Source organism: Chiloscyllium punctatum, chromosome 20 (genome assembly GCF_047496795.1).
Source record: "Chiloscyllium punctatum isolate Juve2018m chromosome 20, sChiPun1.3, whole genome shotgun sequence".
NCBI classification, from domain to species: Eukaryota; Metazoa; Chordata; class Chondrichthyes; order Orectolobiformes; family Hemiscylliidae; genus Chiloscyllium; species Chiloscyllium punctatum.
The window spans coordinates 17,665,839-17,689,274 of record NC_092758.1 but is presented as its reverse complement, the minus strand read 5'-3'; the positions used below and the strand labels follow the sequence as shown (position 1 = coordinate 17,689,274).

The 23,436-nt window shown below is 41.0% G+C and overlaps 1 protein-coding gene across 4 annotated transcripts in view; it reads right to left on the bottom strand.

The window, feature by feature from the left end:
• Positions 1 to 23,436, bottom strand: part of rad50 (RAD50 homolog, double strand break repair protein) — a 160,337-nt gene that overhangs the window by 94,722 nt on the left and 42,179 nt on the right. For all 4 annotated transcript variants that reach the window (XM_072590429.1, XM_072590430.1, XM_072590427.1 and 1 more), the window contains exons 7-11: positions 14,422 to 14,550; positions 9,218 to 9,383; positions 8,014 to 8,207; positions 6,779 to 6,985; positions 2,104 to 2,286 (exon numbers count right to left, since the gene is read on the bottom strand). In XM_072590429.1, coding sequence (XP_072446530.1) covers positions 2,104 to 2,286; positions 6,779 to 6,985; positions 8,014 to 8,207; positions 9,218 to 9,383; positions 14,422 to 14,550 — 879 coding nt within the window. The remainder of the gene's footprint in view (positions 1 to 2,103; positions 2,287 to 6,778; positions 6,986 to 8,013; positions 8,208 to 9,217; positions 9,384 to 14,421; positions 14,551 to 23,436) is intronic.

Genomic DNA, 23,436 nt, shown 5'->3' with positions numbered 1-23,436 from the left:
GGAAACAGTTTCTTTGGATCCTATTTGCTCACCTTAATATCTTGAAAATATTAATGAAATCACTCCTTAAATTTGTAAGGGCAAATGCCCTGATTGATGCAGAGCTCAGCAAACCTTTGTATTTAATATAAGTTAAGTCATTCAAACAATACAAGTAGTACCTGAGAGTGTCAGAAACCACAATAGTATTCAGATGATGATCAAAGACCATGACGTTTCTTAGTTGTCTGTCACATGTGTTTCAACTGTTTCACAACACAACAGGTTCCTTTGACACATTATTGCAGACATGGTTTCCCAAACGTAATTAGTCTCATCTGCTTGCGTCTGGCCCATACCCGACTCAACCTTTCCTATCCATGTACTTGTCTAAATGTCATTTATAAGTTATAACTGTACCTGCCTCTACCACTTCCTTTGGTAACTCATTCTGCACATGTGCACCATACCCTGTGTTGAAAATGTTGCCCCTCAGGTTCCTTTAAAACTTTTCCCCTCTCACCATAAGCCGATGCCCTCTAGTTTTGGACATTCCCGCCATAGTAAAAAAGCCCTTGGCTATTCACCTTATCCATGCCCCTCATGATTTTCATAGAATCCCTACAGTGTGGAAACAGATTATTAGGCCCAAAACTGACTCTCCGAAGAGCGTCCCTCCTAGAGTCACCCCCCCTGCCCTATCCCTGTCAACTCTTTATATCCCATTCATGGTCTACCTAACTTACACATCCTTGGACACTTAGGGCAATTTAGCATGGTTGTGCACATTTTGGACTATGGGGGGAAACTGACAGGAAGAACATGCAAACTCCACACAGACAGTAGCCCGAGGTTGGAATTAAACTGGAGTCCCTGGCACTGTAAGGCAGTAGTGATAACCACTGAGCCACCGTGTTGCGAATAAACCTCTAATTGGTCACCCCTCAGTTTTTTATGCTCCAGCGAAGAAAGCTCATCCAGCCTCTCCTTATAACTCAAGCCCTCCAGAGTTGGAAACTTCCCTCTAAGTCTTCTCTGTACTCTTCCCAATTTAATAAGCATCCTTCCTACAGCAGGGCGAACAGAATTGTATTCAGTACTCTAAGTGTGATCTTACCAATATCTTGCACATTTGTAACATGACAACCAAACTCTTGTACTCAGTGTTTGGACCAATGAAAGCAAACATGCTAAATGCATTCTTCACCACCCTGTCTACCTGTGACACCACTTTAAAGGAACTATGCACCTGTACTCCCAGGTCTCTGTGTTCGATGACACTCCCTAGGGCCCTACCATTAACTGTTTAAGTCCTGTCCAGTCTACCATGTGGAACATTGTTGAAGACCTTGCAAAAGCCCTTGTTCACAACATCTACAGTTCTGCCTTCGATTTTTTTTGTCACCTCTTCAAAACCTTAAAGTTTGAGAGATATAACTTCCTTCCGTCAAAGCCATGCTGACTATCCCTATTCTGTCCTTGCCTTTTCAAAAGCATGTAAATCCCATGTTTTGAAATCTCCTCCAACAACTTAAACACTACTGACAGCCTGTAGTTCCTTGGGTTTTCCTTGCAGCCTTTGTTAAATAATGGCACAACTTTAACCATCCTCCATCATCTCACCTGTGGCTATCAATGATCCAACTATCTCTGCTAGTGATTTCTTCCCTAGCCTCCCACGATATCTTGGAATACATTTGAGCAGATCCTGGGGATTTATCTACCTTTATACATTTTAAGAACAACACCTCCTGTTCTGTAATACAGATTATTTTCAAGACATCAATATTTACGTCTGAGTTCCCTAACTTTCATGTCTTTCTCTACAGTAAATACTGATGAGAAATATTTGCTTCTGATCTCATCCATCTTCTATAGCTCTACAGACACATGATAGACACATTCCTGGATTACTACAATGTTAACTGTAGAACAATTAAATAACCATACAAAGCAGAAAACACTTGTGGTGCAGCTGTAATGTCTCTACGTCTGAGCTAGGAGTCTTGGGTTTAAGCTCCATCTGCTCCAGAGGTGAGTCATTACAACCCACAACAGGGGTTAATTAAAAATATCTACACAGCAAAAGTGAAACAGATGGACAAAAGGTACACATCCATTTACCTTGTCTTTTTTCAGCATTTCCATCTGAGTTCTGGCCGTAGTGTGCAAGTTTAACATCTCCATTTCCTGATCGAGTTTCCTCAAGGACTTGTCTAGTGCTCCCTTCTCATTTAGCAGATTCACCAGTTCAGCCTTCAGGCTCTCCACATTGCTGCCTCTTTCTGCACGGTCGAGGTCATGCTCCTGAAGAGCCAATAAATTCAGGAACAAGTGAGAAGTCACAAAGGCACCAGAAACAGTTAGGAGTCTGTTCACTGGAGATGTTAGAAAAAGGACCAGAAAGCAAACTATTATCCGCAAGCCATTCTGAAGGAGGGTCACTGGACCCAAAACATTAATTCTGATTTCTCTACACCGATGATGCCAGATCTGCTGAGCTTTTCCAGCAACTTCTGTTTTTGTTTCTATTATTTGCAACTTTGGCGTCACTATTTAATTCTATACTTCCTTTCCCATAAATGACAGTTGCATTCTATGAATGGGTGTCGAAACAGGTGTAAACCTAGATATTGCGTTCCTCAGCTTTAACTATTTCCCTGCTGTTTCACATTTTTCACTTCAAATTCTAACCCTCTCTAAAACATACATTCATCGGTCATTTCCAGTGAGCCCTACCATGTTAAAGATGTTTCAGTGGAGATGCTCCAAGTCTTGCCTTCCAGCCTCCAGGCGGATACATTTCCATTGAACTCTGTTGATGCCGTTTTCAATGTAATGTTTGTGGGACACACAGAGGTATGTACTCAAATCTTACATACATCAGGGTCACTGGCATTAGTCCAACAGGCTATAGCTGACATAGCTTAGTCAAAATGAAAATTTATTCAGGATCTTTGGCAGACAGAGGTAGGTCAGGATAATTCTTTCTAACAACATACTTTTATATTGCACTTTCAATAAATCATCCCACTTCACATGAACGTCATGGAATAAAATTGGCTTAAAGGCAATAATCTGTCAGTATATCACTTAGTCAATAACCTGAGTCACACAGCTGTAGGGAAGATCAGTAAATGTCAAGCCTTGACTGAACTCTTACACCTTGCCATTCTGTTAGTGATGAACTCACCAAGGACCCTGCTGCCTCCTCAAACCACACCACAAGGTCTACACAACAAGTTGCTCAGTCAGTACCTTTCTAAGGTTTATTAAACCTTTTTTCTAATTGTTTTCCTGAACAAAATAGCACGAGAGATGTCTGATCCAGTCAGCATTCATGGCAGATTGGTACAAAAGGTGAAGTCACATGATATCAAGGTGAGCTGGCAAGATGGAGATAGAACTGGCTTAGTAATAGGAAACAGAGGGTAGCGGTGGAAGGATGCTTTTCAGAATGGAGATTGTGACTAGCTGTGTTCCACAAGGATCAGTGCTGGGACCTCTGCTGTTCGTGGTCTATATGAAGGATTTGGAGGAAAATGGAGCTGGTCTAATTGGTAAGTTTGCAGAAAATACAAAGATTGGTGGAGTTGCAGATAATGAGCAGGATTGCCAGAGGATACAGCAGGAAATAGATCAGTTGGAGGTATGAGCAGAAAAATGGCAGATGGAGTTTAATCCGGACACATGTGAGGTGATGCATTTTGGAAGGTCAGGTGCAGGTGGAAATTATTCAGTGAATGCAGAACCCTTAGGAGTATTGATAAGCAGAGGGATCTGGGTGTGCAGATCCACAGAGCACTGAAGGTGGCAGCGCAGGTAGATGAGGCAGTAAAAAAAAAGGTCCATGGCATGCTTGTCTTCATTGGAAGGGGTATTGAGTATAAGGAAGGGCAAGTTATGCTGCAGCTTTAAAGAACTTTATTTAGGCCACACTTGGAATATTGCATACAGTTCTGGTCACCACAGTACTTAACATCTGTAGTTGGGAAAATGCTGGAGGCTATCATTAAAAAAGAAACAGTGAGACATCTGGATGGAAAGGGTTCCATCAGGCAGATGCAGCATGGATTCAGGAATCTTTGAAGATGTAACAAGTGCTGATGGGAGGATGGGAGGAGAACAAGAGGATGTTGTATACTTGGATTTCCAGAAGGCTTTTGATAAAGTGCCACATAAAAGACTCCTCCATAAGGTAAGAATGCACAGAGTTGTGGGGAATATATTAGCATGGAATCGAGGAACTGGATAACCAACAGAAAGCAATGAGTTGGGATAAATGGGTGTTTCTCTGGTTGGAGATCAGTGATGAGCAGGGTGCAACAGGGGTCGGTGTTGGGCCCGCAACTGTTCATGATAATATACAAATGATCTGGAAGAAGGGACCGAGTGTAACGTATCCAAGTTTGCTGATGACACTAACTTGAATGGAAAAGCAAACTGTGTAGAGGATGTGGACGGTTTGCAGAGAGGTTCAGACAGGTTAAGTGAGTGTGCAAAGGTCTGGCAGATGGAGAAGAATGTTGGTAAAAGTGAGGTTATCCACTTTGGAAGTAAAAGTAGTAGATCAGAATATTATTTAAAAGGTGAAAGATTGCGACATGATATTGTGCAGAGGGACTGAAGAGCGCTCGTACATGAATCGCTGCAAGTTGATTTGCAGGTGCAACAGATAATCAGAAAGGCAAACAGAATATTGGCTTTCAAAAGAGGGTGGGTTTCAGGGAAGGGGGGGCGGCTTCTGCTGCAATCGTACGAGGTGTTGGTGAGGCCACACATCGAGTATTGTGTGCAGCTCTGGTCTCCTTACTTGAGGAAGGATATACTGGCTTTAGAGGTGGTGCAGAGGAGGTTCACCAAGCTGATTCCAGATATAAGGGGGTTACCCTATGGGGAGAGGTTGTGCCGCCTGGGACTGTACTCGCTAGGAATTGAGAAGAATGAGAGGGTATCATGCAGAGACATAAAGTTATGGAAGAGATCGATAAATTAGAGGCAGGAAAGTTGTTTCCGCTGGTGGGTGAGACTAGGATGAGGGGACACGGCCTCAAAATTAGTAGGGAGTAGATTTCAGCCAAAGATGAGGAGGAACTGCTTTTCCCAGAGAGTACTGAATATATGGAATTCTCTGCCCAAGGAAGCAGTAGAGGCAGCTTCATTAAATATACTCAAGACAAAGCTGGATGTGTTTTTGCATTCTAGGGGAACGAAGGATTATGGGAATAATGCAGGTAGGAGAAATTGACACGATGGATAGATCAGCGTGACCTTAATGAATGGTGGAGCAGGCTCAACAGGCCAAATGGCCTACTTCTGCTTCTATTACTATGAAATGATGAAGTATGATGTGAATGCTTTGGAGAGGGTACACAAAAGGTTTGCCAGGATGTTGCTTGGTATGGGGGATCTTTAGCTATGGAGAAAGGTTGGATAGACCAGGTTTGTTTTCACTTTGATGCAAGAGTTGAGGGGGCAACCAGAAAGAAGTTTATCAGGTTATAAATGGCATGGATAGTGTGGAAAGTGTGATCTTTTCCCCAGGGAGGAGGGATCAATTATTAGGGGAGACCAGTTCCAGAGTGGGGGGGGACTTTAAAATAGAGGTGTCAGGCAAGTTTTTCACACCGAGGGTGAGTGCCCAGAGTGCACTGCCAGAGATGATGGTGGATGCTAACACAATAGCAGCATTCAAGAAGCACCTGGACAAACACATGAATAGGAAGGGAACAGAGGGTTACACATCCTGTAGGTGAAGACATTTTTAGTATGCAAGGACAAAATGTGTCGGAGGAGTCTTAGAGGGCCTGTTCCTGTGCTGTACTGTTCTTTGTTGTAATTCAATTTGAATCTTCTTGCTATGAATACAGACTTCCACCAGAGATAACTGCATAATGTAAAGCTTGCCATATGTTTGACTGAAGAACAAGTTTGTAAGTCATATAACCACAAGGGAGCGAATGCATCTGGATATTAGTATTACAGATTGTTCAACTTAGAAACTTCTGAGGCAGTACTAAGTGGGAGTATTATAGTTCAACACTCAAAACATAAATATATGGATTGCCCATTGATTAATTTTGATCATTATCAGCAGATTACCACACTGCTGTCTGCTGTTTGTTTAAATCCTTGAGCTGGAACTATCAGATAATGAACAGATAACAGTTCAGTCAAATTAATCCTCTCATTCAACAATGTTTCTTGGCAAAAGTTGTTGCACATCTATTCAAGATCTTTTGGTTGTTCTTTTCAGGATTTTAACTACCTCTCATTCAAATCACCATGCCACTGTCTGTACCTGCCTTCCTACCAGCAAGGGAATTCACACATAGGATCATATTTGTATCCTATATAGAAAATAATGCGTTTATATAGCACCTTCCACCACAATTGGATGTGCAAATTATGCACTTGGGAAGTGCAATCATTATTTCAATCGAGGATACAGCAAAGTTGCAGACTGCATTAATCCATCAAACAACTATAATAACAACGACCAGATGTTCTGCTTTTATAATATGATTCAGGGCTACATAGTCCACAGAACAGGAGATAATTCCCCTGCTCACTTTCAATGTGGTACCAGGAAATCTTATTTGTACCTCAGATGCCACACAAGACCTCAGCTTAAAGTCTCATTGAAACAAAGGTATTGCTGGCAGTGTAAAACTCCCACAGTCCTGCCTCAAGCATTGCTAAATTCAGGAATCTATAACCCCACAATGTTTATCTGGATGGTTGGAGTGCATATAGTGGAAGGAACAATGTGAAAGTTGGAGTTCCTTTGCTCCCTTACCGCTTTGTTGAGCTCCTGGTCCAATTCTTGCAATCTAGTGGAAGACCCTTCCAGTTGCTGGAGTTCCAACTTAACGTTCTTCAGCTCATCCTGTCTCTTTCGCTGAATGCCCGACTTAAGTTCAATTGTTCGCTCCAGTCCTGTCTTTGTATCTCTAAGCTCATCAATCTGCCGCTGCTTGGTTGCTTCTTTTGCTGCATATTCTCCCTATTAAAACAAGCATGTTTTGAATGTTTGCAGTAATTCATGTTGGATGTATGAAGGCAGCAACGGACTCAGGATCAAATTGTAGACAAATACCTTGCCACATCTGCAAATCTGAAAATCCTAAAAGGTCCACAGGTTGAACGCTATTTTACAATCTGGCTCAAAATTAGACTATAACATATTTTACGTTAAAAAATACACTTTGTACAATGTTAAGGGACTCCTCGCCAATTCATAGCTAATGTTTTACTTTTCAAATGCAGTTGTTTGTAATTTAATGTAATGTAACGCAATCAATAGATGCGCATGATAATGAAGCAGATAATCTACTTGAGTGATAATGGGTGAAAGAGTAAACATTCTGCAAGACATTCAACTTAAATTTTAAAAAACATAAGTTTGGTTGTGGTTGTTCTAAAGCGAAATGATTCGAAGAAAATTGTAAGCTTTCAATTTGTACTTTCTTAGCTCAATGTTGTCTACAAATTGGTGGGGGGCTCAACTGCCTGACCACAACCGAATACAGTTATACAGTTGGTAAGTTCAATAAAACTAGGACCCTGTCTTCCAAAAGCAGATCCAGAAGCCAATCACAGCACAGGTTTGCTCACATTTGCACCATGATGTGGAGGAGCCTGTGCTGGACTGGGGTGGACAAAATTAAAATTCACAACACCAGAATATAGTCCAACAGGTTTATTTGGAAGCACTAGCTTTTGGAGCGTGGCTCCTTCATGATGGAGCAAAGGATTTCTGCATTCATCATCAGGGTACACAGAAGGATGGTTTGCAATTCACTAACAAGCTTCATATGGGACAATAAAATCATCAGTAATTGCCATAAAAAATCCATCTAGTTTGTCATGAAGGAGCAGAGCTCCAAAAACTAGTGTTTCCAAATAAAACTTTTGGACTATCACCTGGTGTTGTGTAACATTTTCCCAAAACAGTCCCATTTAACACCATCGGTGCAAACCAGAGAACTGTTAGGTGAGCCATATAATTTTGTTTAAAAAGAAAGTTCTCACCATCAGTTGGCTGGCCGATTCTTCCTCACTGCCTAATCTAGCTGCAATTTGACGACAGAAACTATCATACTGGCGATCGCTGAATGGTGCCCTTTCATAACCATCCAGTTCAAGATGCCTTGCTAGAGAGTGGACTAAAGAATCGCGTTTTTTGATGTTCTCCTGCTGCCGATCTGCCTGGAGCTGAAGTCGTCCTAAACACAAGGAAAATGAAGGAGAATCAGACGTATTCAAAATATCATTTACTTACAGGAGTAAAGTCATGCAACTCTTTGCAAGTCACTGCATTGATTGAGAACTTACCAACAGGCACATTTTTCAAGCATCTATAATTAAAATGAACAGTAATCAGAACATTAGGAGTTGATTCTTGATTTCCTTCCTCTGCCACCTCATATATGGAAAAGATGATGATTTAGTGGTAATGTCACTTGACCAGTAATCCAGAGGCTCCAAGGCTAATGTTCTGGGGACACGGATTCAAATCCCACCACACACTAGTTTTTAAATTCCCACCAACTGCTAAATTTATATTATTAAATTATTCGTTCATGAGATGGGAGTGCTGGCAGTGTTTGCATGTAAGGGACAATAACATAATCAGTAATTGCCATTAAAAATCCATCTAGTTTGTCAATGTCCTTTGAGAGAGAAATCTACCATCTTTAAGTGGTCTGGTCTACATGGTGATTCCAGACCCACAATAATGTGGTTGACTCCCAACTTCCCTATGAAGTGTAAAGGTAACTTCGGATGCGCAACAAACCTCACCTCCAATATCTGAATCTCAGGAAGGAACAAGTGAAAGAAACAGGCAATATATCAACTAACAATCATTTAAATACGTGCACAAGATTGCAACTAATTACTGGTTTGATTTCGACAATGCACAGACCACTATTGTACTTTAATAGAGGAGTTGTCAATTGTCCTATTTTCCAATCGAGACACTCAGAAATACAACTTGATTTCCTATTATAACAAAGGATTTCTGCATTCCACATCAGGGAAGACAAAAGGATGGTTTGCAATTCACTAGCAAGCTTATGTCAATGATACAAAAAGTGAAACAGTAAAATGTGCAAAACTGACTATTGGAGGTAATCAATAATGTGTACGCATATCCAGAATAAGTTTAGTGTAGAATTTGTAAAATTGAGACATTTTGTGCAAACTACAAAAGTGAAAATGACTTTTCTGGTACCCTGTTCAACCAGCATCTCGGACTTCTGTCGGTTGAGTTTCTGGCACCTCTGGTTTACCCGATCAAGTTCACGCTGACGATCAGTCAGTAGTCTCTCTTTTTCAATCACTGTCCTCTGGTGATTGAGGTACTTGTCCCGAAGCTGCTCATCAGTTCCCTGGAATAGCTGAAATTCAAGACAAATGTAATAGATCATTATTAAATGTGAGAATTCCTTTACTGCTAGAGGAGTGATGCAACTTAAATGTGGAAAACTCTTGTTCCAACTTTAAAGTGTGTGCAATATCCAGAAGGATAGTAAGACAGTGATGTGTATATGTTTGGATTCTTTTTTAGATTTTATCGTCAAGTGTACTTGAGTGCAAGAATACAGTGAAAAGTGTATAATGCCACCAGACATGGTGCCATCTTAGGTGCCTAGGTAACAAAAACAGCTTATGTTCAAAGTATGAGAAAAACATGAGTTAAAAAGTTCAGCATTACTTCACAATAGTAGAAAAGTAAAGAAATAGGTAACAGCTTACATTGAAATCTTTTGCAGTTTAAACTAGGAAAATAAAGGAATAAGTTTAAAGTTCAACAGTCTTTGATGAGTCTTCTGACCAGGTTGGGAGCTGCCGAGTGACCAAAGCGGGGATAGAAAAAGAGCAAAAAGTGGGGGGGACAAAACAGAAGGAGTGGAGGAGCTCTGCATGCACACAAACCATTTGCACAAAGGGCATTGCATAAGATATTGAGCACAGATCAGAGCTCCTCTGATGTTCTGAAGAGTCAGTTAGCAGAGGGAAAAACATGAAGGTGTACAGGGAGCAAGAGCTGACTAACAGATTACAACGTTCAAAGAAACAGCATAGAATGACACACAGTGTTAATTCAAACAGGAACATGCATTTTACAAAATTTCAACAGTCAGCCTTTAACTTCCAAGTTTGCTGCATCCTCAGTCAGTATTCCTAGTGAGACTGGCCGCTGTAGTGGATATATTTGAAATAAAATTTGTTATCAGTACAGATTATTTATTTCCTTCATAGCAAACATTTCAGTCATCTAATATGGATTTCCCTCAAAGGATCCTGTGTTTTTGACACTCCAGGCTCATGGATCTTAAACTGTCTGATACAATACAGATTCCTCAAAAGCTACATAAATTCTTCAACAGTACAATATATTTGCAGGTGAGTACTAAAGAGAGAAAACACAGTAACTGACAGTTTCAATGATTAGAGATAGTTACTGCACAATGTAGGTAGCAAAAAGGCCATTCAGACCAAAAGCTTCAATCTAACCTCGCTGAATGGGCTACATGGAGGCAGTTTACTTTTGTTTTAAGGGTAACTACAGATGGACACCAAACACCCTGGTTTTGAGAATGATGCTACAGAATCACAGAACTCTGTTTGACAGAAAGAGGCCATTCAGCCCATCATTTCTCCAGCGATCCTATGAAGTGCATCCCATGCAGCCAACACCCATTTATAGAGATGTACAGCAAAGAAACAGACCCTTCGGTCCAACTCGTCCAAGCTGACCAGATATCTTCTGCAAGCATTTAGTCCATATCTCTCAAAATCCTTCCTAGTCATATACTCATTTATATGCCTTTTAAATGTTGTGACTGTACCAGCCTCCACCACTTTATCTGGCAGTTTGTTCCGTTAACACACCATCCTCTGCATGAAAACGCTCCCCCTTGGTCTTTTAAATTTTTCCCCTCTAACCTTAAACCGATGTCCTCTAGTTCTGGATTCTCCCAACCCAGCGAAAAGACCTTGGCTATTCACCCTACCCATGTCCCTCATGATTTTAGAAATCACCCCTCAGCCTCTGATGCTCCAGGGTAAACAGCCTCCCCCTATAGCTCACATCCTCCAACCCTGGTAACATGCTTGTAAATCTTTTCTGAACCCTTTCAAGTTTCACAACATCCTTCTGATAGGAGGGAGACCAGAATCACACAAAACATTCCAAAAGTGGCCTAACCAATGTCCTGTACACACGCAACATGACCTCCCAACCCCTGTACTCTCAATACTCTGATCAATAAAAGAAAGCATAGCAAAAGCCTTCTTCATTATCCTATCTATCAGCGACTCCACTTTCGCTGAACTATAAAAGTGCACTCCAAGGTCTCTTTGTTCAGCAACACTCCCCAGGACCGTACTGTGAATTGCACAAGTCCAATCCCAATTTGCCTTCCCAAAATGCAGCACCTCATATTTATCCAAATTAAACTGCATCTGCCATTCCTCAGCTATTGGCTCATCTGATCAAGATCCTGTTGTACTCTGAGTCAACCTTCTTCTCTGTCCACTACACCTTCAAATTTGGTCTCATCTGCAAACTTACTAACCATACCTCCTATGCTCATATCTAAATCTCATTCACCTAGCTTGCATATCCCTTTATACTACAGGGCAACTTACCATGGCAAAGCCACCTAACCTATGTATCTTTGGATATGGCAGGAAAGCAGAGCACCCAAAGGAAACCCATGGGAGACACAACGGAGTGGTTGGGGGTGGTGGGGAACATGCATACACCATACAGTCATCCAAGGCTAGATTCAAATCCGGTTTCCTGGTGCTGATGCAGCAGTGCTGACCATTGAGCCACCATGTTCTCAAGAGCTAACTTTTAAAAAGCCGACCTCTGCACCTTTTCACCCGTTTACAGCATGACTCCTTACTTTTTCATATCCCAAGGCTATCTAGCTTCTCCTGAAATGCACCTATGCAAGTCACTTCAACTAGCCTTATTGATAATATAGTGACAGTGACAAAGTTCGTCATCAGAGGCTCTTCAAATTTTGCTGGTGTAATTTAATTTAAGGAGCAAAGAACGGTCTTACTGCTGCAGCAAACAGACCTACTCCTGGTCTCTCCTTAATATTCATGCCAGTAATCTTGAGTGTGCAGGTTAAAGTGCTCAGATGAGGAGAAGCACCATGATCAATAAGCTGGGACTTCCCTCCCTGGAGCATGGGAAGTTGAGGATGACCTTATAGAGGATTATAAAATCATGAATGGCATAGATAAGGTGAATAGCCAAGGTTTCTTTCCTAGGGTTGGTGAGTTCAAATCCCCGGGGCATGTTCTTAAGGTGAGACGGGAAAGATTTAAAAGGGATCTGAGGGACATTTTCAACAGAGGGTCGCTCGGATGTGAAATGAACCACCATTTGATGCAGGTACAGTTACAACATTCCAAAGACATCTAGATACGTACATGAAAAGCAAATATTTGGTGGCATATGGGCCAAACGCAGGCAAGTGAGACAAATTTAGTTTGGGAAACTTGGTCAGCATGGATCAGTTGAACTGAAGGTCTATTCTGTTCTATAACACTGGGAAACATTATCATGTGTTGTCCTTTTAACCACTTTGCACTGGTGGACCAGAAGGTGGTGGTGGTAAGAGAGGTGAAGCTAACAGACATCTTCAAAAAGTGAAACAAGGTAGTCCTTCTCCAACAAAAAAAGCAATTTCTTAATTGCTTCATGGCATCCATGTAATGTGATCTTATAATCAATGATATCAATCTAACCTTAAGTAATTTAACCCAGCATCAACCTAGATATGAACTAAGTATTTCAACCACAAATAAAACACTTAGCAAGGCAATTATTTTATAAAGGTCTTATGTTTCTATCCAGATGAATAATACCCTTCTGTTTTTACACCCAACAGTGCCAATTAAGTTAAAAACTATTGGAAATGCAATTATTTCACACCAGATATAGATCTAACTAGAGTTTTCACATCATGTAACAGTACTATTCCTATTCAAGGAAACAGTTTCAAGGAATAGTACTGTTACATGATGTGAAAAATCTACTTTGATCTATATCTGATGTGAAATTATTGCACCGCAATTAAACTCTCATGCATTCAATCTTGCAAGAAATGCAAATACTGACATGGTCCAATATGCACCTAATGTTCCCATTAAAATATCAGGTGAATGTCGAGCAAGTTTCACTGCACATAAATTATTTATTATACACATTATTAATCTACCTATAGCCTCCTGCATACAAAAATACTGTTCTACTTTGTTTAGTGTGTAACAAACAGATCAGTTCAGTTGTCCCCCCACCAGTAAACACAGCAGAAATGCGTGCTATAAATGTTGACACATATAACAGCGCGGTTTTGTGCATTTTTAGATACAGCAAACATTTTTCAGCCACACTGTTTCCGATTAGCAGAGACAGTGCTGTACTTTTTGTCAGATACCGCTGGTTAAAATGGCCTCACGAGTAAAAAGGTGGCTTTTCTTAGCAAATCACAGTGGCCTTGATAAACAAAACAATGCTTCAAGAATCTGTAGAATTTCCGAACAAAAATTTTATTTTCATCTCTTTGGCCAAGTTTCTCTCTATTAAATTGATCAGTACAGAGCCAGATTCATAGATGTTCAACTTATTGGAGGATGATCTTGGCCCAAGGAGGACATCCCCCTGAAAAGACAACAACTTCCCCTCCCATTTCTTCCTTACTTGCTTTTCTGTTACAGGGTTCTTTAAACACAGTCAAGAGGACAGCAAAGTGCCACTGCCTAATGCTCCCTGCCCCTCCTTGTTCCGTGATGCCTCCTTCATGAACTGGCCCACAATCCCAGCAGTATCGGCTAACAGGTTCTGGGTTCAGCTACCCGCATCTTAAATCAATAATCGATAACTAACTGAGCCTTCGAACAATCCGACCTACTCATGTTTCTTAGAACAAGGTGGGCAGCACGTTCACAGAAAACATATTTTGGAAATGTTGGGGTTAGGAGCTTTCAGGACACCACCCACACATCTGCTTTTAATTTCTTGGTCTCTAAAACACCATACCCCATACCCCAGGCTGCCTGATCCCTTCCAGCCCTACAAAAGGCTCTATATTCTTGGCTCTGACATCCATCCACACTTCTTACTCAAACTGCTCAAAGTCCCAGTGGCAACCACCGCCCAGCTTTGACGCTGTTGGGATTATTCGAGTTTGAGCTGGCAGCCAATCAGATTGGGTGGTAGCTCTTAGGGATGAGACTTGCTCTCACTGATTGGCAGACAAAACCAGCTCTGTCCTCCCCACACCACACCAGGAAGAACAAGCCTAGGAAACTGGTTGAATTCAAACATACTTGGGACGATTTTCTTCCTCAAAATCAAAGTCAACAGAATATCGGCACTTTTTTTTAAAAAGCAGAACAGGAACAAACCTGCTCCATTTTCTCCTCCAGTTCATGGTTGTCCTCCTCCATTTGTTTTCTCCTGCTTTCAAGGGCTTTGATGTCATTGTCAAGCTTCATCACTTTACCCAGGTTCCGGTCAATTTGAGACAAGTGTTCCTGCAAAAGCCAGCAGTCCAGTTCACATCAAAGCAATTAAAACAAGGCCATTATATGTCATATCCAGCCAATGCACAGGTTGTTTAAATCAACCCATTTGGGCATGCAGTAATGCTCACTTTTGAGACCGTACCTAAATCTTCTCAATTAAAATATAGAACAAAAGAATGACACCGATTCAGGATGGCATGGTGGCTCAGTGGTTAGCACTACTGCCTCGCAGCACCAAGGATCCATGTTCGATTCCAGCCTTGGATGACTGTCTGCACAGAGTTTGGACGTTCTCAACGTGTGTGTGGGGGTTTCTGCCGGGTGCTCTGATTTCCTCCCACAGTCCAAAGATGTGCAGGTTAGGTAGATTGGCCATGCTAAATTACCCTGTAGTGACCAAGGATGTGCAGACTAGGTGGCTAGCTATGGTAAATGCAGGGTTACACGAATGGGGGTGGGGGGGTGCTCTTCGAAGAGTTGGTGCAAATTGATGAGCCAAATGGCCTCTATTCATACTGTAGTGATTCTATGTTTTGAAACACTTTTGAGGCAGGTGGGTCATGAACCTGGATCTTCTGGTCCAGTGGTAGGGATATTACCTCTATGCCGTGAGAGCTCTTAGCCAATGGAATTACCTACAATAATTGGAAAGGAACCACCAGAGATCCTATAGGTACAGTAGCATGATGATTACACGGCTAGACTAGTCATCAACAAGGACATAATTAAAACTAGGTAAAACTCCACTAATTGGCAAGGTTGTGCCTGATCTTCCACCCCAATTCTATTCGCCAACCTTATCCCCATGTGCAAGAAATCAGATTCGAATAAATGTACTAATCTTAGTCTAATGTGATCAACAATCGAAAATCCCCAGCCCTCTGCAAGAAGGGAATTCTAAAGATCCAAAATTCTATGAGTAAAGAGATTTCTCCTCACTCCTCAATGTTAATAACATGTTAATTATCTTATTAAAAGGACTTACACAAGTGATTAAGTACCTTGAATACATAAAAGGGGAGACTTCTCTTCATTGGTTGTGTATTGGTTTGTCTCAAAACAGTATGGTGAGAGACTTCTGGGTCCCTGGGAGTGTTGGTTAGGCAGCAGACTGACATTTATAATGAAGTAACATTAGAAGAATTCAGCAATACCCTCAATAATCATCAACCTTCATTAACCTTAAAGCTACAACATGCAAGGAAAGATTTGTTTTCCTGACACCACAATATTTAAATTTGTACTCAACAGGTGTAAGTTAGAAACAGCCTTTTTTCAAAAATGTTATGCTATTTAGACACATGCTTCTAAATATAAAACCTGATCACTATACACAACCTACCCAAACTGAGATCACAACTAATATATTTCCATCAAATGTGTAAAAAGGTTGGAAGATTTTAAACTATGTGGTTACTATTCTTTATCCTGCACCTTCAATTTCAATCCCGATTTTAAATTTAAGCAATTAGATTAGATTAGATTAGATTATTTACAGTGTGGAAACAGGCCCTTCGGCCCAACAAGTCCACACCGCCCAGCCGAAGCGCAACCCACCCATACCCCTACATCTACCCCTTACCTAACACTACGGGCAATTTAGCATGGCCAATTCACCTGACCTGCACATCTTTGGACTGTGGGAGGAAACCGGAGCACCCGGAGGAAACCCACGCAGACACGGGGAGAACATGCAAACTCCACACAGTCAGTCGCCTGAGGCGGGAATTAATAGCCATGATGTTCATTATAATAGCATCCAATTTCTTTTTTCCATCAAAGTAGCTCTCAAACACTTGCAGCTTTAAATGAAAGATTCTACATTAATTTGCAAAGAATTTATTAATCTATAGTTTGAGATTCCCGTCACCCTATATCTCCACTTTTCTCTCTTTTGTACACATCAGGTCTCTCTTGAAAAGTGTTTTAATCATTTTGCAAATGAAAAGAAGGAAAAACAGGTTGGGTGAGTAATCCTTGAATACTCTTGTACATTCAAGTAGCTGGCTAAAGAATTACTAATAGACAGACTTTACAGCATTGATGGCCTGACTGCAATACATTACCGCATACACAGCCGTGCACAGCATAGTGACACTGGGACTGATTTGGTGCTTCTGCCAAATTAAAGTTCAGTTAAAGAAACATCAAGTACGTCATCATTGGTGCACGAACCATTGCCAAAAGCCTGCTGAAACTCCTCGATGCTCACGGCAGTGAGGATTTATAAAGGAATCCAAAATAGTGCGATCGTGTAATGAAGGAGGAGAGAAAATTGAGTATTTAGCCCATCAAGTCTATCCTTTCACTACAGTAACTACTCAGCCTGGCATGAAATATTTTGAACACGTTCAGTTTTTATATTCCACAAAGTTGGTGGGAAATGTATTCCACGCTTTGTCATTTTCTTGGCTCAGGAATCAATAGCATTGTAGAAGGATTAATTATTCAAAGGATTAACATCAGTGATAATTAGCTATGAACTATCAAAAATAAATACAATCATTGCACATAGTTTCTCTTTTGGCGACATGTTTTAACCAAAAGAGAGCTAGTTTACATTTCATAGCACCAAAATGAATCAAGCTCATCACATTTTCTTTTAAAATCAAAGTTTTAGGAGTGGAATGTGTTTCTTTCCTTACACTTTTTAAAGGTGTAGCTGGTCTTAGTGTACACGGGTGAGGAAAAAATGCATCCAACTGCACGGAGCCTAATGTCACCTCTTAAATGCATTCTCAAAAAGGCATATGTGCAGCTTACAGCCTTTGTAGTGTAAGTAAAACTGTTAACTCAACGCAAGCTATCAGCAGTTTGAATACAACAGGGTCAGGTGCTCAGTAGTAGCAGGTGTACCACCTACAAGATGCAAAAATCCACCAAAGCCCCTGTAACTGCACCTTTCAAACTCACAACCATCACTATCTGGAAGGACAAAGGCAGCAGGTATCAAAACAGAAAGTAGTGAAGAAACTCAGCATCTGCGGAGACAGACAGAGAGTCAACGTTTTGAATCAGACATTGTCTCCACTTCAGAACTGTGGGGGTGGGCTGGAAAATAGCAAATTTTATGTTGCCAGACAAAGAGGGAACAGCAGCGAGTGGAACAGATTGTGAGCCTAGAGGAGTTAAAACAGACTTCTGACAATGGTTAGTTCAGTCGATTAATGCACCAACGGTGATGTACCTGATGCTTCCTTGGCTGAGTGCCAATTTGACAGAAGCAGCAAATCAAACCCAGTACCACAATGCTCCAGATGGACACAAGACAAACAGGAGTGCTAATAGTGATGAAGGAATGATAGAGACGTAAAATGGGTGTAGATGAGGATATGAAAAATAGAAAACGCTGACAGCAAAGTCGACAAGACCCAAACAAGAAAGGGTGAAGGTGTGGTGTGTGTTTGTATGGGTGGAACAGGGTAGAAAAGTACAGAAGTACAAGAAAAATGCTAGTTCATCTGGGGCCCTGGGCAATGAAAAGGGAAGAGCTAAGGGCTCTGTCCGCCATGGTGGGTGGGGAATGGTGACAGAGAAACTAGGAGAATGGAATGGAATCGAATCCAATCTTGCAGGAAGCAGGATGTGAGGAAGTGGGTCAGTATAACTGTTTCCATGGTCGTAGAAAGGACACCAGGTACAAGGGAACACTACCAGCTCACATTCCCATCCAAGACTGTCACTACCCAGACTTGGAAATATGTTGCCTTTCCATAGTGGCACTGGGTCCAAATTCAGAAATTTCCTCCTAATATGCATGCACCCACATCAAATATACTGCAGCAACTGAGAAAGGTAGCTCACTACGAGCATCTCACAGACAATAAATGCTAGCACAGCCCACACTACGTGAATGCATTAGAAACACCTTGTGTGACGACGGTATGCCCTCAAGCAGCATATTTCATTCTTTTCTTTAAATGAAGAAAAGGTTGAGAGAGAAGTGACAGGCACTCTGCTCATAGCCAACAAACAGCTTGTGAAACCTTGTTTTTTTTAAAAATTATAACAGAAACAGCCTGAATAGGTGAGTCAAGCTCCCACAGAACTAGGATTGTTAACTTTAGCTCTCTGCAGATACTAGGGTCTTGAAACTAGATGTGAAAACTCTTACTTCTCTCTCTCTCTGTTACAGCTAAAAGCTGCTAGAATTGCACATCAGACAATCTATTTTACTGAATTTGTCTTTGCCAAGGGTGTGTTTATGGGATGTTACTGTATTAGAACTGTTGATTGGTAGTATATTGTTAAGCAGATCCATACAGTTACAGTTAAGCCAATTATTTTCTTTTCTATTTTGTCTGTATTTTAAATATAGTGTAAATATAAAGCATGCTTTGATCAAGTACAGTGGTTGGAGCAATTGAATTTCATCTGGATTACAACACCTTATAATGAACTTTACAATAAGAAAAAGTTGGGTCAAGGCTCTCTGAGCATATTTTGAGGGGGTTGGTCTAGTCCACAACACTAAAAAAATGAAAGGTACAGTGCCAATCCCATTGTAGCACCCCATTCGCTGCACTGCACCATTCAATTTGAATAATAATTCCACTGATTTTTGCAGTACAAGTTCAAATAAATAACAGGAGCATTTTTGAATGACACCTGAATGCAATATTGTTCATTTGAGGTGAACTGGAAATTCAGATGCAGCTAATCATTCTTCTAATTGACAAATAGAAAATGAATGATGGGCACCGTTCCTGGTAATACAAATTCAATACATGCGCAAAAAGTATGCACAATGATGTGAATATTGTAGTGCATTCGTTCAAAAAAAGTGAAAAAGTGAAAAGCAATGTTCAAGCATTTATTTGACCATTAAGAGTTCCTTATTTCCTTGGTTACTGAATAAGGGTAAATATAAACATGTGAAGGGCATTACTTGTATGTGTTGTGTATATATAGAGATATTTTACATTAAAATTAATGCAAATGTTATTGCAGACACACAATATTGACACACTAGCCAATTCCAACCACTGGACAACAATGTATAAGTGTGGAATTTTTCTTTTTAGCTGGAAAGGCATGATACTACTGGTGACACAGTACTTTCACCAGTGTAAGTGGTGTTCAACTCCAAGCGACATCTAAAATGGAGCCTAACTGTCTTTGTGATTAAACCCAAAAAATTCTCCCTCTACCACGAGTTCCAACTAAAGCCTCCATCCAAATTTCACCAAGTCCAACAACAGAAAGATAAAGAACCTACAGTAGAAACATGCCTCTATGCTAAACTCAAAGCCAGTGTTTATGCTCCTTACTATGGGGCGGGGTTTGGAACTCACAACAATTGGGATTCAGTATCATAAGTGCTGGCAGGGAAACAGAAAAACCAATTGATCAACTGGCCCCAGAAACTGGTTCTAGTAGCTGCATCAGCACCAACCAGCTCAGTTGGTTGGTTTGTGATGCAGAGAGATGCCAACAGCATGAGTTTAATTCCCGCACTGAATGAGATTACAATGAAATACTCTTCTTCTCAACCTCTCTCCTCTTTCCTGAAGTATGGTGACCCTCAGGTTAAACCACCATCTCTCTCTAATGAGACTGAAGTGCTATGGTTCCATTGGCCAAAGGCAACTTTACTAGAGTGTTTAGGCTACTGCAGCTCAGCCCTGTTACTGGGAGACGCTGCTAAATTTGAAAGGCATGATTTGGAGATGCCGGTGTTGGACTGGGGTGTACAAAGTTAAAAATCAACAACACCAGGTTATAGTCAAACAGGTTTATTTGGAAGCACTAGGTTTCTGAGCGCTCAGAAAGCTAGCGCTTTCAAATAAACCTGTATGACTATAATCTAGTGTTGTGTAATTTTTAAGTTTGAAAGGGGTCTCCATTGTCATGAAGAATTTGGCCACAATTCCAAAAGGCCTGAAAAAATGAATTTTGGAGTGCAGCGTTGCACACCAGCAGCTTTAGATTACATCAAAACTCAACGAATGCTAAAATGATGAATATTTTATAGCCTCTCCCCCGATAAACATCAAGCTTGTCGTATTTAACTTGCACACTTTCAGCATGAAATAGCCTGACATGTTTGCTTTCTGTGGGCCTTTTGCATTTTACAGTTACATTTGATTTCAATCTCTTCGAAAGGTGTGAAGTTGTGGTGGGTGCAGTCTAAAGCAAGTTGGATGATCAAAGTTGTGGCAATGGCTTACTTACAGTCGAAAGCACTCCAATGCTGTGGCATTTTGAACAGCGCTGACATGGCCTGCTTTTTACCCTGCTTTTAAAGTGCCTTACTGTTCTCCAAAGTGGGTCATTCATTAATGCTTTTATTCTCATGTGAATGGGGAAGAAGAAGCACTAAAGAGGTGTAATTTTCTATGACCTGAGATCAGTTGCAACCTGCCAACGTGAACCACATGAATTATCTAACTGGATCATCCACCAGGAAGCCTCGTCTTCCCAAATGAAGGAAACTTTCACATGGATACCATGGACAAGTTGCAGCATTCAATCTGAGTTCATGCCACAAAAGGAAGCTACCTGCTGCACCTTCAATAGACATTGGAACTGCCAGCTGAGGGAGCGATGGTGTCATCACTACTGTGAAAATGGACCGTTAATGTTCAACTTTCATCATTTTACCTAAGATCTTCACGGACTAAAAGTGGTTTTAAAAAGGATACTGCTGACCTAAAATGGCAGCTGAGATCACCTGACAGCCTCAGGCAACCCACATGGAATATATGAAACCAGTTGCCTCAACGACTACTACCAGAGGCATCGAAACTCAGAGGTGTCAAACAATTTGCAGTTCTTGTTTTCCCCAAACTTGTATGATAGCTGATCATAAAGAGATGAAATGTTGTTTGCAACTATCCAGCTTGAAATGAAACAAGCAATCTAATCAAAATCCAGAGAGGAGCAGGATATTAAAGGGAACCTATAAACAAACAGGAACAAAAGGAAACATAGACTGATAATAGCAAAGAAACTGAAAAGCTCTTCTTTCTCATCATCTCTAACACAGGCACACAATCTCCTTCAAACTCAGAAACTTACTGATGAAAGACAACTCAGAACAATTCACTGAGAAATACAGAACATTCAGCTTCACCATTACAGAAGAAACCAGGCAGCAGTGCAACATTTACATTTGGGCGATTTCATTATTGCAACTCAAAGATCTTTAAAATCAAAAAGGTGGACTGAAACGGTCTTTGCCTTCCTTGATGTATTAGGGCAACTTACCCCTTTCTTTCAGAGTTTGTCACCTGTATCTGTACGTGTTTCTTTTGGCTCTTACAACTTGACTCTCTTTCACAATTAAGTTGGAATTAACTCCACTTCATTTTTGAATCTGCCTCACAACGAATTTTAACTGTAGTGTGATAGCCAGATGCTTTGAAAATGGGAAATATTTGTTGCAACTGACAGATTGTGGGTTAACACAAGAGGGGAGATGTGGTACCCACCTCAATGAATGGGAATAACAGGAACAGGTGCGAAGTCATTGTACATGCTGCTGTAATCCCCATTCCAGGCTTTCTAGAGACCAGCAATGGGAACCCTACATAGTATTGAATGTGAATTAATGTACCTTGACAGTACCTGTCAATATTCCACACTTCTGCTACCTGTTGGGTTCATTATAATTTTATGGCTTGTCTATACTCAGCATTCTGTAGTATTCTTCATAAGAAACTGTAATGTCAAGGCTGGACTGAAAAACAATGGTTTTGCTTCACTGACGACAATATCAGTTCATCAACTGTCAGAACAGGAAAGAGAAAGCACTCACATTGGAAAAGCAAATATTAGGCACGTGTGACACAAACAAACTCAATATTGGTCAATTCAGCAACAACAAGCATAGGGTATTTGTTGTAGCTTATGAAAGGTCTAACCCCAACGTTCCCTCCAGTTAGTTTTCTCCACTTCACGGAGCTCTGAGGTCCAAGCGTGGCAGCCATGTCTGGAAGCAGAAACTAACACGCAGGCCCTTCGAATGATGTGCACACAACCTCCAAGCAACTGCCCAGCCTGGAGGGGACTCTGGATTTCACAAATTAGGGCTGGATTTTACTTCTCATCTCGAATGGCCCATGGGCCAAATGACTTGCTAGACAGTTGAAGAGTGTGGTGCTGGAAAAGCACAGCCGGTCAGGCAGCATCTGAGGAGCAGGAGAATCAACACTTTGGGCATGAGCCCTTCATCAGGAATTATGCCCGAAATATTGATTCTCCTGCTCTTCAGATGCTGCCTGACTGGCTGTGCCTTTCTAGCACCACACTCTTCAACACTGATCTCCAGCATCTGCAGTCCTCACTTACTTTCTGATTTATTTGGCAGACTATTATAAATCAGATTTCCTTCCCTAAAATCACATTAAATGAACCAGATGGAGGCAAGAAAAGACACAACTGACATGATTCAGGAAGGAAAGGAGCCAGAAAAAAAGTTAAACATTAAAAAAAAGGAAAACAAAAGTGGGAGGTCTGAGTTTACAGTCTAAACTCTGTGTCGAGTCTGGAGGCTGTAAGCTGTCGAACATAGATATGGGGCTGTTCCTGAAGCTTAAGTTGAGCTTCCTTTAAACATTGCAATCTGCTCAGGGCAGAAATATCAGAGCGAGGGCAAGGTGGTAAATTAAAATAACAAGGCACTGTAAAATTGGAGTCATGACTGTGGTCTAAAAGCAGGTGTTTCACACTGTGATCACCGGATCTGCGTTTGGTCTCCTCAACTTACAAGGTACTGCAGAGTGAGCAGCAAATACAGTAGATTTAACTGAAACAAGTCCACACAAGTCGCTGCTCCATTTGGAAGGACCGTTTGAGACCTTGGGTGGTCAGCACAGAGGACATAAATGTCACATTTTCATGGAAATTACTTCTAGCACAAGCAGTATTTTTGTCTCTTTGTTCTGCTTCAGG